The 18,527-nt window shown below is 40.4% G+C and overlaps 1 protein-coding gene across 1 annotated transcript; it reads right to left on the reverse strand.

Moving 5' to 3' along the window:
• Positions 1-12,239: 12,239 nt before the first annotated feature.
• Positions 12,240-18,287, reverse strand: LOC108423534 (gap junction delta-2 protein). Its single transcript, XM_017690911.2, has 2 exons — positions 17,434-18,287; positions 12,240-17,030 (listed from the first exon to the last, which is right to left on the reverse strand). The coding sequence occupies exons 1-2, from the start codon at positions 17,502-17,504 to the stop codon at positions 16,184-16,186; spliced, it is 918 nt and encodes a 305-aa protein (XP_017546400.1). The 5' UTR covers positions 17,505-18,287; the 3' UTR covers positions 12,240-16,183.
• Positions 18,288-18,527: the final 240 nt, after the last annotated feature.

Genomic DNA, 18,527 nt, shown 5'->3' on the forward strand with positions numbered 1-18,527 from the left:
CCGATATTTTACGTCAATTCAAACCTCAGAAACACTTAAAATCATCTTCTAACCTGTTCTCTTTTCACCATGTTGTTTACATAGTTAACCATAAAATCATACTACAATACAAAACAAAACTACAGAGCAAATAAGTTTACTACTTCATAGATTTACATTAAAGGGTGACTATCTTAATATGAAGAGTAGTTCACGTTTCTGGTGTGATTGTACTCTGAATGACAAAGTAAACAGCAATGTTGATGTTTTGATGGAGTGAATGTGCTTTGAGATGTTTCTGCTGGTTGGGCATAAAATGAACTGTTGGGCTGAGCCACATATATCTGCAGAGAGGGGGGGTGAAGAGTCTGGGGGAGGAGCATGGCTGAAACCCCTCCTTCTATCAATCTAATGACCTATAAATTCACATCCTCACCTTCTGTTCCTGTGATGAAGTGTTCACAGTCCCCACTGCCACCCCATGTCCTCCCTTTTCCTCTGTCCTATATCAGCCCTACTACAGTTATGAGGGGATCTGGCCTTCTAGCTACAGGCAGAAGCTGCCCAGAACTCCAGCCCAAGTTCTCAGAGTTCTCCCCGCTCCCTCTATCAATCCTCCCTCATACTACCACCACATGTTGAAGGCATGGTCTGAACTCATAAAATATATGAATAATAATGATATTATATAACATATTATTGTATATTATTAATGTAATAATATTAATACTGAAAAAAAGATGCAATATGTATGAGACGTTCCACATACTAATCCATTATTACAACTTAATTTTTGATGTTATACAGTTTTCTCAGACATTTCAGAAACAGGTTACTAATTATTTGAAACTTGTGAAGTTGTACAGACCTGGTCATTTGATACATTATATAATTGAAACGTGTATTATTTCAATAATTACATTATTAAAACATTGTTTCCTGCATGGACCGCTGGGATAGGCTCCAGCACCCCTCCGTGACCATGATGGATAAGCGGCTTAGAAAATGTGTGTGTGTGTGTGTGTTTCCTCTATGTATAGATTGAAAGATAACTGTTAACTGCAAATATGGATTTTCTCTCTGGACACATTCAAGTCTCACCCTCTCTTCTAGGAGATTTTGTATGTTTTCCTTCACATTCTTGCACTGATACCCAGCAGAGGGCTTGTGAGGTGAATCTGCGGATATGAAGTCCCAGTGCTGTGGCTCAGGCATTTGGGTTTTGACTCTGAATGTGATGATGTGGGGGAAAGTTGACAGTGAGCAGTCAGCTCTGCGGCAGGAATTTCCCACAGCTCTTGTGCTGTGTGGGCTAAGAGGGGCAGAACAGGCCAGCAGACAGCCAGAGACACATGCCATGACTCAGATGAAGAGCAGGAGACAGGAGCACGGGGTGGGGGCAATGTAGTGTGCTATAGGAATATGACATGGACAAAAAAGTGCATGCTGTTGGGTCATGCGAGCTATTTTGACAGATGTGCTGATGTGTTCTTACATCAATGTATGGGTGAACACGCTGAGCATTAATAAGTTAAAGTAACAAGTAAGCTAAAACAGAGATCAAGAGAGGTGAACTTGTGATATGTACCTAAGAAATAGAAATAGAGTTATTTTCTTCATTTACAATTGTATGAATAAGGCTGAATTTACTAGCCCAGGTCTTTTCAGGCTAGACTTTCTGACTTGATCAGACCAGACCTGGCACTTTGTTGGATACTCTGAATTATGCATTTGAACATCAGCCAGGCTTTTACGGTTCGTGTGTCTCGACTCTTTCCCTGCAGCAAACATTTCATGGATTATCAACCACGAGGAGCATCTTGTAGCTTCTCATTGCAAGTTGCTGTGTGAATGTAGGCCATTTTGTAATCCTCCCCAGATGAGGTCACTTCTGAATATGAAGATAGCAAAGATGAGATCATTTCTGGCGCAGGGGACGTGCTAAAGGCACCCACTTACATATGAACCCACAGTCCCTCAAGCTAAACCTTCTTAACTTTATCACTGTTCTCGCTGCCAATCTCTCTCGCTCTCTCTCTCTCTCTCTCTCTCTCTCTCTCTCTCTCTCTCTCTCTCTTTGATTCTCTCTGGTTCTTTCTTGTTCTCTCTCTCTTCTCTCTGGCTTTTCCTGATTCTCTCTATCTTCTCTCTCAATTTAAACTTTAAATAGCTTTATTGGCATGAATTGTGTTCAGCTACTGTTGTCAAAGTGATTAAAGTAGTGCTTAATTAAGTGTGGTAATAAAAATACATGCAACACATGCAAATACATATATCTATACACTGTCTTTCCAAAAGTATTCACTCACCCATCCAAATCACTGAATTCTTCCAATCACTTCACACCCTACACTATACCAATAAGGGTCCTTGGGCAAGACTCCTAACACCACCTTGGCTCCCACCTGTGTAAAATGATCAAGTTGTAAGTCGCTCTGGATAAGAGCGTCAGCAAAATGCCATAAATGTAAATGTAAATGTAAACTTCCATGGCCACAGGTGTATATAACCAAGCACCTAGGCCTGCAGACTGCTTCTACAAACATTTCTGAAAGAATGGGTCGCTCTGAGGAGCTCAGTGAATTCCAGTGTGGTAATGTGATAGGATGCCACCTATACAACAAGTCCAGTCGTGAAATTTCCTCACTACTAAATATTCCATGGTCAACCGTCAGTGGTATTATAACAAAGTGGAAGCGATTGGGAATGACAGCAACTCAGCCACGAAGTGGTAAGTCATGTAAAATGACAGAGTGGGTTCAGAGGATGCTCAGGCGCATAGTGCGCAGAGTTTGCCAACTTTCTGCAGAGTCAATCACTACAGACCTCCAAACTTCATGTGGCCTTCAGATCAGCTCAAGAACAGTGCTTAGATAACTTCATGGAATGGGTTTCCATGGCCAAGCAGCTGCATCCAAGACTTTTATCACCAACTGCAAGACAAAGCATTGAATGCAGTGGTGTAAAACACCACCACTGGACTCTAGAGCAGTGGAGATGTGTTCTCTGGAGCAAAGATTCACACTTCTTTGTCTGGCAATCCGATGGATGACTCTGGGTTTGGTGGTTGCCAGGAGAATAGCATGTGTCTGACTGCATTGGGCCAAGTGTAAAGTTTGGTGGAGGGGGGATTATGATGTGGGGTTGTTTTTCAGGAGTTGGCCTCAGCCCCTTAGTTTTAGTGAAAGGAACTCTTAATGCTTCAGCAAACCAAGACATTTTGGACAATTTCATGCTCCCAACTTTGTGGGAAAAGTTTGAGGATGGCCCCTTCCTGTTTCAGTATGACTGTGCACCAGCAGGCAAATCAAGGTCCATAAAGACACAGATGAGCGAGTTTGGTGTGGAAGAACTTGACTGGCCTACACAGAGTCCTGACCTCAACCCAATAGAATACCTTTGGGATGAATTAGAGCGGAGACTTCAAGCCAGGCCTTCTCATCCAACATCAGTGCCTGACCTCACAAATGTGCTTCTGGAACAATGGTCAAAAATTCCCATGAGCACACTCCTAAACCTTGTGGAAAGCCCTTCCAGAAGAGTTGAAGCTGTTATAGCTGCAAAGGTTGGGCCGACATCATATTAAACCCTATGGATTAAGAATGGAATCTCACTCAATTTCATGTGTGTGTGAAGGCAGATGATTGAATACTTTTGCCAATATAGTGTATATTGTACTTAGAAATGACAAATGAATTCACATATAATTGACTTATACTGTCATATAATTTGTGAAAAAACATACACAAAAGATGCTGTTTATTAATGAACAATTCTCTTTTTCTTCTTCATTCTCTTTCATTCGCCCCTCATTTTCTGTTATTACCTCTCTCTCTCCCTCTCTCTCTCTCTCTCTCTATCTCTCTCTTTCTCTATGTGTTTTGATTGCTTTATTGAATACTGATGCTTTCTTCTTTTCCTCCTTTTGCACATCAGTCTCTTTTTTTTCTTGCAGCCTTTAAAATATCTTCTCATATTATTTGGAATAAACATCAGGCACTTATATTGTGTTGACTGTTCCACATTATTCACTGCATTGTGGAAACATGCATTTTGTTACATGTACATACTAATTAAGTATTGGAAAAAAGTTCCTTGATAAAATATGTTGGTTCATTCACAGCACTGACGTTTGATGATATAAAAGAGATAGAGAGAAAGAGAAGAAGGGAAAGAAGGCTGAAATCCTGCAAGCCCCTTGCAGTGATGGTGCAGGCTACCACAGATGTGTAACACTCCTCCCAGGGGACGGCTGGGCAGGATTAATCTCTGTGTGAATGAAAAACATAATTAAAAAGGGGCCTGGCCCGGGCAATCAGAGAATAGCCAGCATTACTGTATAACACAACTTCTGCAGAGTGCTGTGCAGTGGTGCTATAGCCCACTTTCGGTGGAGACGATTGATAGCCCTTCCACACAAATGCTTCCCGTATAAATTGCGTTGAGGCTGCATGATGGGGACGAAAGGGCCGACGGCACATGAATCATGCGCTAAAATGGAATTCAATACACGGGGAAGAGATGATGGGAAGCCTTATTCTGTCCCTTGGGCCACTCCATGCTTCAATACCATATCAAATACTTATTGCGGGATACAAGAAGACTTAAGCCTCATTTATTTATTTATTTTCAATCCTGATTAGATGCAGGTACTGTTTTGGGGACATATGGCTATGTTGAGAGGACAGATGCATTTGGGCTCACATGGCTTTGGTTCTTGGTCATGTCCCTCATTGCCTTGCACTGATTGACCTTGTGTGTCCATGATGTCCTTGGACATTAATTATGCAGTCATGGCAGACTGTAATTGTTTCCATGAAGCATGGGCAGTTCATCTCCCCCAATGACCTGGCAGGTCATAAAGTACTTGTTACTGTTTAGAAGTGAAGAGTGGTTTGTGAACTTAAAGAAAAGTAATGGGCAGAATTGAGAACATGTCATTTGTATTTGATAATATCATAAAATGAATGTTTTGCTTATATGAATGAAGAAAGCCCCTCTGTTAGAACAAAATCTTGTCTTCCAAAACAGTCATTCTTCAGGAGATACAGTGTTGTTAGTAACACTGCAGCTTTCCCTGCAGCAGACTGAGGTTTGGTTCCCTCTGTAGACAAGTGCACCACATGTTACAAATAACAGGCCTTGGGCTAGACTCCTAACCTCCATGATTAAAGTCACTCTAGATAAGAGTTCCAGTTACATTTCATAAAAGTAAAAGAAAAATCTTAACTGGGGTTTGAAGTTAATGTAAAGAGAGTCATTTTGGATAATTTCTCATGGTATTCGTATTGATATCAGGCAAGTATGAAATCCAAATGTTGGATTTAATATCAGAAGAAACTACAAATGAATTCAAACTGATTGTGTAACAAATCTAGTCTAACATATAACAGAATTGCTTGTAGTACAATATAGCATTAAGTGACATAAAGTAAGCCATATGATAATGGATACAAGGAGGCCAAAATTAAAGTAAGGCAAGTTTTATATTACCATAGTTTTATACTACCTAGTAATTTATTTAAAATAGTCATTGCAATCTTCAGATTCATCAGAAGATGCACAGCCAATGTTACAAAATGTTCTTCCACACAGTTCAGTGTAGGGGTCAGGGTTTGGGTCTGCCACCCCTATAAATGATGATTTTATATTAGGCTTATTACTAATCCAATGTATGCCTTGGGTTTGAATAGATCGTAACATAATCATTGTGAATATATAAGGTCTGAACATTTTTTTTCTTCTATTAGTTTTTTATTTCATTTTTTATTGTGTGATCACGTTGTGAACTAATTTGGTAGAATTGTCCTTATACATGAATGTTAGGTTGTATTTTTTTGTGGACAGTTCATTTTTTAAATGACTGACCAACACGCTTCAGTTACAGCTAAAACACACAAATGCACACCAAGCGCTCTGCCATCAGCACACACGGATCTGACCTCACACCTCCGCGCTCAGCCCACACAGCCCTGCTGCGGTACAGAGGACATCCCTCATTCTGCTCTGGCACCACTAGCTCCGCAGCTGTTCCTGCCAGTCATGTGACTCCAAAGCCGTCTTTGGAGGGAGACCAGCTTGCATCCAGTTGGGACACATTCAGCACGAGAGAATTCCCGAACCAGCCTCAGTCTGAGTGCCCTCATCTGAGTGTTAGTGTGCCATGATCTCTTTGTGATGCATTATTACAGGACAAGCAGTCACTGACATGATCATTACTGAGAAAAGATCATCATAGAAACCTGACTGATAGACTGACAATTACGTTTAATGTTTTACGTTTAATTTATGTGAAATCTACACATTGCAAAATTCAATGCATTATGCAGCATCCCTCAGTAGTGCATTGGACTATTCTTTTTCTCCGGTACTGATTTATTGGCACATGGCTCTTGTACATTGAATCTGGTTTATTAATATTTAATGCAGCAATTTGGTTGTTTGATTTTGGGCCCTGTGACCATAAATCAGGTTATAGGAAAAATAAACGGCCATTCAGCAGGTATTGTCCATCTGCTGGCAAGTGGCATGTGCGTCCCAGAGTACCATTAGGCTAGTGCTCACAGGATCCCTCAGCATCAACATCCACCTGGTCACTTTGGCCTCCTGCCCTCACAGCATCTTCTCTCATAGTACATTTTGGCTGATACTGAATTGTCAGCATTTTACTAAGAACTGGAAGCTATTGATCTAAAATAGAACGGAGGTTTTACACCATTTGAAAATGCCAGCTGCCGTTTGTATTATGTGAAAAGTTTATGACAAACAGTTATAGAAATAATCCAGAATGACAGAATAAAATTGGCTTTCATTAACACTGAAGTTAAGATTGTTTTTTGGTTTCCTGCAAAGTTACAATTTCAAAAAATTTCAAATAAATTTTGTTGTGATATGACAATATGTAGTATGCAGTATTCTAAATGGCCATTCTGATTGACTTTAAAAGTTGTCACATTAGGCAAATATTTAACCTAACAGTGATCAAATATGTCAGCATCCAGCACCTGTTTTTTTTTTTTCCAACACATGTCTACTGCTCAAATGTGAGAAGACATAATCCGCCTTTAGACCACACATAGATATTAGCATACTTAAGTGGATTAATGTGGAGTTTTTTGATCATTGCAGGCAAATTTCAAGAGGCTTACAGTGTTAAGGCATCTTCTGGCAAGCTGAGTTTATGGTGTGAAGCCACAAATTTGTGTCCTCTAACTAAGACTTAAACTCCAGCCTCAGCTGAAGTGTTTAAAGATGCCTAACAGGGACCAATGTGGAAATACAGCTTAATGTTTTGCACCAGAAATGTTTTTGCTCTGTTTTTCCTATGGTTGATATATTGTAACGTTAGGTTGTGCAGCTTGGATCTCTGTTTGGATGGAAAAATGACATGCTGTTCAGTGTACACTGCTATCCTGCACAGTGTAGTCTACAGTGGTCTATATGTTGCATGCTGTAACTTAAGATAAGTACACAAACCTTCCTGTGTATTGCATTTGTTTTGCATAATGGTTTTATTTTGAGCAAAATTCTGGAAAAGCTTATATTCTTAGGGACATTTACTATCTACATGTCAGTATAGCAATACAGAATAGAACTATTATTGCTGCACTATTAATATGCAATACCACAGGCAAAGCAAAGCAGTGCACGTTTGTTGGTATAGCACATTTTAATTCACAAAGGCAAATCAATTTAATTTAATTTGTGTTTTATAATGTGTTTTATTTGTAAACAAAATGTGCTATATTTGTATATTTGTAAAAAAAAAAAGGTTCTCCACATAGAGTTAGCTCTACAATTACTAACACCCTTGGTAAATATGGATAAAAAAAGGTAATGAAAAAATCAGTGTTTTTTTAGCTCAATCGCAATTGAAATATGGAAAAAAAATTAAAGTGAAGTAAATTTATGCTAAGAAAACAAATGCCATTCCCAGGGCCTTTGGTATAAACAGCCCCAAAACATCACAGATCCACCAGCATACTTAAGAGTGGGCATGTGGTTCTTTTCTGCATGACCACCTTTCTTTTTATATCTTTTTTGGAGAACTGGTGAACCCCAAGTGCTACCACCTTCTGCAAATCCCCACCTGGAGAATTTTTCCTCTTTAACCATCCTTATTATGTATGCTTTTCAGGCAGATCTACTGCAGCTCTGGTTGTTCTAAACATCTGAATTACAGTAGATATGAGCATTTTCAGATGTGAATATGCTTTAGTTTAATTTAATTTGTGTATTCTCTAATCTTCCTTTATCTTTATTGCCTTTGTTAAGAACTCTTTATTTTCTATTAACTTTCTCCAGCATTGGTATGAACATTTTTATATTTTATATAGTGATATAATAAACCAATAGAATAAGTACACTAATGCATCAAAGTGCACAACACTGGTACACTAAGCTTATTTGTTTGTGTTCCTCATTTGCATCAGCAGACCAGAAACACATGGATGCCTCTATTTACAGCACACACGCCAGAGTGAGAGTGAGAATATGTCAGCAATGAAAACCCGAAAGCCCCATCTGTGAAGTGTGATCTAATTGGTTTGCTAGTGAGCTTTACAAGAATCACGCGAGAGTCCCTCACATTTGAGAGAGCCTCACACTAGTCGAGACGGAGTGAGGGAGATGGCTGCTCTTGTTCAAAATAGTACACAGACAGAAAACAGCACCATATTTGGATTAAAAAATGAAAAAACTTCAATCAAGACAAGCTCCACTGGGGGAATATGTGCAGACCACATCAATCAAGAGAGAAATGGCTGTGGGTTAAGTCTGTAATGGGCTGCTTACACTGGCTCCCTTCTGCAGTGTTCTATGGTTGTTTATACTGCAATCTCACCCTAGTGTGCTCTCTCTCTCTCTCTCTCTCTCTCTCTCTCTCTCTCTCTCTCTCTCTCTCTCTCTCTCTCTCTCTCTCTCTCTCTCTCTCTCTCTCTCTCTCTCCCTCCTTCTATTTCTGCTGGGTTGGCCCTAATCCTGGCGGACAGGGAGCACCTTTGTTGCTGATTAAGGCTTGTCGTCCGGCGATTTTTATTGGCTGCCAAATGGTGCGTGGCGTATACATTTATCAAGAACAATTGGTTAGCCAGCCAGGGGTGTCTGCCCCACCTGCCAGCTGGGATAACAGAGAGAGAGAGAGAGAGAGATGGTGGGGGAAGGGGTGGTAGGGCAGGCAAGCCACAAATTACAGATGTCATCAAAGGAAGTAATTGATTTAAATTCATTTCGTCAAGGTCTTGATCTCAGGCAGTCTAATTGGGGGCTGCCTGTTTGACATTAGTTTGCAGTGTAATGTCTCAATAACATGGCTCCTCCTGCTTTCAGTATGTATCTCTCAATTATGAAGTGTTACACACTTTCACTATAGATCACGACCGCATGCCAAACAGATAGAAGCATTAGAGGAGTTATTTTTACATTTTGAAATAACTTCAGTTATTGAAATATTGTTGAAATATTGACAAGTATTGAAATCAACCAATAGAAAATAACATGTCTGCTGACTTTTAATTTAGCCAAAAACCACGTAAACAATTAATCATAAGCTACTGATGCAGGCATTTACTCAAACCATGTTGCGCTATGTTAATAAACACAGAGGTTACAATCTTGTATGCAAAAGTTTTGGCACCCCTGTCAAAATGATTTCTAAACAAAAATAGTAAAACATCTTCTGTGGAGAACACACTCCTGCACATTTTACTGCACAATTACTTATATGATGAAAACAAAATATATAAAATGAGTCTTTTGCAAATGCTAAAGCATATTTATTATGTTTTATTTTTCCAACATATTAAATTCAGCAGATACATAGAAATATTATATATATAGTAGTTCAGCTGCAGCTCAACTGATGGTTTAAAGAACTGGAAGTAACTGAACTCTTCACATTTTACAAATTTACAGCTGTTATCTTGATAAACTAAGAATGAATATGAAGGAAACAGCATGTACTTTATGTGTAATCCTTTATATTTCTAAATTTCCATCCTTTGTTTATTGAAAACAGTTTCCTGAAAACAGGCAACTACTGAGACTAAAAAGATTGAGAAAACAACCTTCTGACATTGCTTTCTCCTTCATCACCTCATGGAGATGAAAACCTGTCACACCAAAAAGAGATTTGGTGATGGATTTTAGAAGCCGGTAATTTTGGTTGTTTCCTGTGTCCTGTGCACAGCAGAACTGCAGGCCACCCTGAATCAGTTTTGGAAGGTAAACAAAAGTATTATTTGTACATCCTCTCATAGTAGGAGTCTGATTTGATATCATTTTTAATCATCATCATCATTATGGCATTATGGGGGATGATTGTTTTGATTTTGGTTCACCACAGACAGGATTCTGTGTTGCCTCAGTAATGAATATAATCTTAATCTTGGAATTTCCATAATCCGGAGGTGATATTAAATTTACTTTCCAAAATTAATCTGCTCACACCTCTTTCCTTTCTAATACAGATTGACAGTCAAAAATCATCTAAATCCCGCCATCCTGGTGTGTGTGTGTTATCACAATACGGCAGTTTTTAGAGGACAGATTAGGTGTACTGAGATGACACTGGCTGCAATTCACGGCATAAAGTTCTTCCTTCTCCGGAAAAACATACCATTTATGATTCATGAAGTGAGTTTAGTTCATAATGAGGAGAATTGTATCAAGATGACCATGATTCCCCATGCGTGTGGAAGCAGACTGCAGGAGACTGTCACTCACAGGCTCAGAGAGAGAGACATGGCATTCTCATTTTCCTCTGTCATTTGTGTAGAGCTAGAGCTTCTGGTGTGACTGCATAGTAAACATACTAATTTTATAGCTTCTGGCGCAACAGATCACAAAGCTTTGTGTGCTTTCTTCTGTTTGCATCCTTTCATGCTATAATCTCTGCAGAAGCAGAATTAAAACTCTGTCTCTCAGCAGGCCTCAGCTTTGACTGAGTTGTACAGTGAGGGGAAATAAGAGAGGTGGTTTTAGGACAGAGTGTGTAAAACAACACGCCTCTGATATTCAATAATGTTGCAGTACAATGCACAGGCTACGTTTATATAATAATTGTAGTTACCATTTTGACTGCAAACTAATGTGCAGCCATCACTTTGTAATGCTGTCAGTTAAGAGGAAGTTTAACCAGTTTGCATGTTTTAATCACATTTTGATTCAAAGTTTTATTATATATTATTACAGTTGCACAGCTATACATGAATTAACTGCTGTTATTCTTTTTAATCTGCTTTATCTGTAGCACCAATAAAACACACAGCACCAAAAACTGCATATCTGTTATTTTTGTCTGACCATAGCAGGTCTTTGTTGGTGTTAAGGAGTTTGTAATTGCCCCAGTAATAAAAATGGAATATTATTACATGCATCTGACTTGACATGAAAACAGTGTGTCAGAAAGATAACAGACATCAGCAGATAGCAGGTCTAATCCCACAAATGTATTGCAGATGTTAGAACAAATGCCAATAATTTAGTCATTTTAGAACTGATATAGAGTTTTAAAAATATGTATAAATATGTATAAATGATGTTTCCCTATAATACATTATGATAATAACTGACCACATGATGTTTTCAGTGTAATATAAAGTGAAAAAAAGATGTAAAACATCAAAATTCCAATTTAATGGAATTCTTTACTTACTGCACATGTAAGTCTTTACATTTAAGTCTTACAAGCCCTGTATTAAATGTATTAAATGTATGTATTAAATACAAAACCTGGGGTATTGTTAAACAGCATTTAAATATCCAGTACATGATTATCTTTAAGATAAAATAATTAAATGTCTAAAATTCTAAAAATAATCTTTATGTATGTTTATAATTAATAATTAAATGCTAGATTTTTATTGTCATGTACAAAAAAATAGCAGTGCATATTTTTCTAGTCCAGTGTTTTGCATTGCATTACTGAATTATTAATGAATGGAATCTGTTATGTCAGTATTTTATCTTTGAACGCTCATTACTTATGCTACTATGAGCAAATTCTAACAATAAAATTGTCCACTTTGCATAAGAAATGAAAATTTAAAAGTGAAGATATAACACTGTAATAAACATTTAAATTTCCAAGACATTTAGCATAAGAGTGAAGTTATTGGTGAAGTCGGAAAACAGTGGATGTATTTGGTGCATTGCAGAGATTCACCCCCCTTTAAGGACACTGTAGTCACTGTGGGAAAATAAATCTTTTGTACATGAACAGAAGAGCACAGTTAAGGAAATGACACATCAGCTCTGTTATATATGTTCTGCTGTGTGAGAAATCGGATTTAATTCACTGCACTTCATCAACTGAAATTCATTCACTTTACATTTATACAGATGTAGCTACACTCGGTTAAAAATGTAAAGGACTGGAGGCTTGGCTGGTTAGAAAAGGGACAGTTTAATGCTATACAGTGCTTTATGTGTGTGTAAGGCCCTTTAGATCAAAAAGGGAAACCTACACAGCTCACACTCAGCACCATACACTTTCTTATTTGATGCTTTTTTCAAATGATGAGCTTTTAACTTATTACTCAGTTGCCCAGTAGAAGGTGTCTGCAATTAAGGAAGCAGTTTAGCCTCTTAAATTCTCTCTTGTTTGTTTTTTAAGATAAAATTGAAGGAACTCCTGAGAATTTAGTTTCTATTCTAAAAAAATAACAGCATACATGCATGCTATCTATTTGTCTTTAAGGGGAACTCCACCAATTATTAAGATGTAAAAAAAGTCATCAAGATTGGTTCGCTATGAAATGTTCCATTCTAGATCAACTTACAGAGAGAATTGTTCACTGTGATGGTGACAGAAACCAGACATTTAGAGCATTTAATGCCTCAAAAAGCTGACATGAAATGGTAACAAATGTGCTGCCTGATGCCTGAGATGCTGTTTTATGAGGATTTTATGAAAAGCTTTGTGTCTAAAATGTATTTTTTTAATTCACTCAGGGCATTGTAAGATAAAATATTACCTAACAAAATCTTTTTTTTTTTTCTACAAAAGTGCAGAAGACAGGTGTAGCTTCATTTCGATAGTAAATAAATGGCTTTGTGATTGGTTCCCATCACCACCACTCTAAAGAAAACCTGAGTTTCTTTACAATGGACTATTATATATTGAGCCACTCTGAATGCCTTGAATGAATTTTCAAAAATCAGTTGAAGTCCCACTCTTGGAAAGAGCAAAGCGAACCAATGATTTCAGTCAGTAAATGTCCATTTCTGTGGGGGTTGTTGTTAAGGGGGGGGTGCTCCTGCCCTCTCGGCAGTGCCGAGCATTCTGCTTTGTGCACCATTTCATGAATAGATAAATAGAATTCGGCCCCATCCTTCACGGGTGCAGTAGAACAGTAGAACATACCACAAAATCATTTTAACCAAATGTAACCAAGCCTCCCAACACATGATGTAAAATGCATCACAGCATGCATAAATGCCATCCATACATAACCCAATACATCTGTCATTTAGATGTAGCCATGGAAAAGAATACTGCAGAGAGAGTGAGAGAGAGCGAGAGAGAGAAAGAGCAAGAGAGAGAGATAGAGCGAGAGAGAGAGAGAGAGAGACCTCAGTACTTGAGTCATGTACAGATATTTTCACATTCAGAAGAGGAGTTGTTGTTTTTTTGTTTTTTGTTTTTGTTTTTTTTTTTTATTAAAGCTTTTTTCTTTTGGATCTCATAAACATTCACAATCTTTCTGCTATGATGTTCCTTTAAGTTATGACACTCAGTAGAAAGTGCCTTCTATTTAGAGGTCCTTCGGCTTTCTGCACAGTTTATCATGGATGTCCTGCATGAATCTCACAGATTCACAGATTCCAGATAAATACAGTCTTGGAATGTTGGTCATAAGACAGACGTGGAGGAGAGAAAACAAGGGGCTATTGCATTGCACAGTCCGGCCAGCCAAAGCAGGGACGTTGCACTTCTTTGTTTTTTCTTTTTCTTGATTTTTTTTCCTTGTAGATGGTTTGTGATTGAGTTTTGGAAACAGTGAAGGTCCCTCTGAGCCCAAGATTGATGTGACAGGCTCCGGCTCCTCCGCCTTCAGTCCTGCTTTGCAGAGTCATCCTGGCAGGTGCTGCAGTAAGCCACCTCCGCATCATCCTGGATGGTCAGTCCCCACGCCACCATCCACAGCGCGGCTACACTGTTCAGCACTTTTACGCTAGTTTTTCCTCTCTCTCTCTCTTTCTCTCTCTCTCTTCTGACCTTGAAGAAGAGCACACAACCCTACCCAAAAGCCCAAAAGCTAGAGACACTCCTTTCTGCAGTCTTTTTCAAGTGATGGACAGAAGCAGGAACAGAAAGAGGGGGAAATGACCAACTCCCAAGGCAAATATGATTGATATGACTGACATCTTTCCCTTAAAAGTATCCAGATACTTTCTAATATTCTCTCTTAAACATGCAGCTCTTTACATGACCTTAGAATTAGAATTGATAGAGGAAAAAAGTCATGAAACTAAAAAACAAAGCAAAAAAGCTATGCTAAAAAATGTGTGCACATATTTCTGGACCATGTTTGGAATAAATGGAAACGTACATTATTTAAATACATGAAAGATACACTGACAAAAACATGACAGTTAATGCAGCACATATTCTTTCATAGCCAAGGCCTTAAAGGGACAGCTCGCTCGCCAGGTCACAGAGAGCATATGAGGTGCTTTCTCACATCCACACAAAAGCCCTGCATCTTTGCTTTATTTGCTTTGATATTTTTTTGACAGTGTGCCTCCATTTCACTCTTAATCTGAAGAAAATAGCTTGTGTTCTCATTAGCTTGGCTTGCACACAGTGGAAAAAACAGTACTGTAGCACCAGAGCAGGTTCTCACTGTCCATGATTTGATTTTGTCTGTTACAAAAGATATTTGTGCCATCGTTATTGAGCTCCTTGAATCTGGTGAATAAAGAGTACTGAGCAGTGTACAAAAATCAGACCAGCACGTTGTCTTTATTCCGGTCATATGCAAAGTTAAAAGAGAGAAAAGGAAAAAAATGCAGTTATATCCTTTTGCATCTTTTGCATTGAAATCACAACGAATACAGTTAAAGCAAACCTGGGTGGATATTTTTCAGCACAATCCAAGCAAGGAATCCTCTTTCATGACGCATAGAATTCTTATCATCATCATTATTATTATTATAGATTCTTCTTATATCTATATGTATATATCTATATATTTTTTTATGTACAAGTATGGCACTTAAATGACATGAAAGCAAAAGAGAGAAAAAAACAACACTTCACGAATGAAAGCCGTGGGCGCTTTGGTGTGTGTGTTTTTTTAAATTAAGGAAATTTTGCAGACATGTGCAGCAGATCCAGTCTGGAATCAGCTCACAAGTTCACTACAGCCATGAAATGAAGACTTACGTTAAGGTCAATGGTGCAACACAGGCAACCAAAAAAAGTCTATCATACAGGGTGGGCTCAGGTATTATTAGACATCAGGTCATAAGGGACAGAGCTTTGTACAGTCTTCCCTGAATGACTGATAAATATTTTCTTCAATTTCATTATAATAAGATTATTTACAGTTTCCTCTCTCACTTAGACTGAAAATCAGCAGGTAAAATAATATCCTTTATTACCTGATGCTCCTTAATACCTGAATCCATCCGTCTTTTTTCATTTCTTAAAACCTAGTTTAATCCACAGCCTACTCCATATATTTTTCGAGGCTGGATGAATCTGCACTAAAGCTTCTCCTTTCAACCGCTGTGCGTAACATATGGCTAAATAGGATGGTGTCCAAAAAGAAAATCGGCGGAAAAACGTTAAAAACACCGATAACAGGCGCGTTTGGCTCCCGGTGTTGACTTTTATTACTGTTTCTCTTTTTTTTAGTGCAAAACGTATTTACTCTGTTCAAGTACAACTGAGCAGCCCACTGTAGAGTAAATACGCGACCCCGGTGAGCGGGCTGCGCTTCAGTGAGGTGGTCGAGAGAGTTGCACCAGTGCAAGAAAAAGACATCGCTTGCCAACCCGCTTCAGCCATCCTGAAAAAAAGCCTAAACAAACCCAAATCTCACCCGCTCGTCGGTGGCGAATGAGCTCCGTCTGTGCCGATGTTGGATCTTTGGGACCCCTCTTGGGGAACTTACTTTTTCACTACGCTCTCTCTCCCTCTCTCTTTTCCTCTTCTTTCTCTCTCTCTCTCTCTCTCTCTCTCTCTCTCTCCCCTCACCTACACATAGGCAGAGTCACTGGACTGAGTGCGGCCGAAATTAGGCACGCTCATGCGGGGCAAGTCCTTGTTCCTGATCTCGTAGATGGACTTCCTCCGGGCCTGCACGCCCCTCACGGCCGTTTTGATCTTCCTCCATCCCAGGTGGTTGAGTTCGGCAAGGTTGAGCACCACGCAGAAGCCGCTGACGGCGAACATGAACACGAGGAAGACCGTCTTCTCCGTAGGTCTGGACACGTAGCACTCGACCTCCTTGATGCACGGGTAGCGGTCGCACTCGTACACGGCGGGCACGTTGAACCCGTACAAGAAATACTGGCCCACCAGGAAACCGATCTCCAGGGCGTTTCTGAAAACCACCTGGATGATGTAAAACCTCGAGATGCCCTCCTGCCGCCTCATTTTGGACTTGGCAGTCCTCATGGTCGCGTTGGGGATCTCTTTGACCTCCAGGCAGTCGGGCTCGGCTTCTTTGGTGGAGTTCTCCGTGTTCTGCAGTACTCCGTTCACGATGGTGTTCTTGATCTTCTTGCTGTCGTCGTGCTTCATCGAGTCTTGGTCCTTGCTGTCCACCGTGAGGAAGACGGTGGAGTAGCGTCTCTCCCGCTGCTTGGCGGACTGGTGGACCGAGTAGGTGATGAAGCACAGGCTCGGGGTGCAGACCATTATGATCTGGAACACCCAGTACCTGATGTGCGAGATGGGGAAAGCCTTGTCGTAGCACGCCTGGTTACAGCCCGGCTGTAAGGCGTTACAGATGAACATGGTTTGCTCATCATCATAAACTGTCTCTCCAACTATGGCTACGATTAGGATCCGGAAGATCACCACCACAGTTAGTAGGATCCTGGAAGCAAAGGAGAAAAGAAGTGTATCAGGGTTCGGCCACTGTCTCGCATTCAATCTGAGGCGTTTGGCAAAGAGCAGCGCTTTGAAACAGAGCTGAGGACGGGGAGCTGTCCAGTGCTGAAAGTGGAGCGCCTGGCGCTCACGGACGCTTTCTTTTGCTTATAAACCCGTGCAACTCAAATAACGACCGAAAGCACATGATCGATCCCATTAACGACACATTCACGTGTGCTTTAGTACAGATTTTGTTTGCTTTTCTTTATTGTTTCTTGTTATTTACTGCCAATCTTGGCGCACGCCTGCAAAAGAGACTCAACTGCCGCGCTGCACCGCTTCCACACAAATCTAGCACTAAATAAAATATTTACGTTCACACACAAATAAATTCGAATTCATCTTACCTTCCTATCATAGTAGAGTGCTGCTGGACAGCAGCCTCCAGGAGCCTCTCTAGTATGGTCCATTCCCCCATTTCTGTTCATCCGGAGACGAGAGCGCGCACCCAGCCCTCTGCACGACTTCCACGGGAAAAAACAAAAAACCCGGTAGTATCTCCCTCGTCTACTCTCCAGAGGGCCCGATTTTATCTGCCAAACGCATTGATCACCAAGCCTTCTCCCCCTCCTGCGCCGCCACAGCGCACAATGCCAGAGGATCTCTCGCCGATCCCACTTCTGCTCTTCTTGGAGTCCGAAGTGCTGATTAATATGAGCCCTCCTATTTTCGATCTTCAGATCAGGTTGATAGGTCGCGCGGTGTCTGGCTGCCGGGAGGGCTGGATTTAATGTCTTTGCTAGAGCTAATCCCCCTTTAAGTAGTCTCCTCCTGCGTCACGCGCAGACAGGTTCGTGGAGGGCTGCCAAAAATATCTTGAAAAATAAATTTCTTCTTAGCGATATCGCGTAGATTTGGTGGTAACCTTTGACGGAGGGGAGAAAAGGAGCTCCATCGCTGAGCCCCGTGCGCGCGCGAGAGGGAAAGGCTGGAATAACTCGGCAGCAGAGTTTTGCTCACTGGTGCTGAAACTAAATAAACTCAAGGGTGTGGGCTACGTAGAGGGGCTGGGCTCTGCGCTCTTATTGGTTTAAGAGACAGGATGTGCTCTTTTCTCCCTCCAGAAGTCACATACTTGTTGCAAGCGCGGCCGCGCGTGTCATAAAGAAAGTCCTTGGCTCCAGGAATCCCCTTCCTCGCGGACTCCAGTGGGCTTTTCTCCGGGAGCGGGAATGATAACGCGCTGGATGCTGCGAGCCACTCGGCGCGGGATGCATGTGAGGATGCTGATCGCTTTACCGTGTTCAAAAATAGAAACGTGATCTCTGTCCCCTCTGCAACCCGCCCCCCCCACACCACACACACACACAGACACACACTCTCCCGCCCTTTGTTCCGACCGCTCGTGTATATCCACGTCCACCACTGCTGGTAGATCATGGCCAAATGAATTGGCATTGGACTATTTCAAGGTACAGATAAGTATATCAGCTAATGTGAT

The sequence above is a fragment of the Pygocentrus nattereri genome, chromosome 10 (assembly GCF_015220715.1).
Source record: "Pygocentrus nattereri isolate fPygNat1 chromosome 10, fPygNat1.pri, whole genome shotgun sequence".
NCBI classification, from domain to species: Eukaryota; Metazoa; Chordata; class Actinopteri; order Characiformes; family Serrasalmidae; genus Pygocentrus; species Pygocentrus nattereri.

Coding starts and splice junctions, on each gene's coding strand:
- LOC108423534 (XM_017690911.2), bottom strand. CDS start 17,504: ATGGGGGAATGGACCATACTAGAGAGGCTCCTGGAGGCTGCTGTCCAG. Junction 17,031..17,433: donor CACTCTACTATGATAGGAAG/GTAAGATGAATT, acceptor CTTTGCTTCCAG/GATCCTACTAACTGTGGTGG.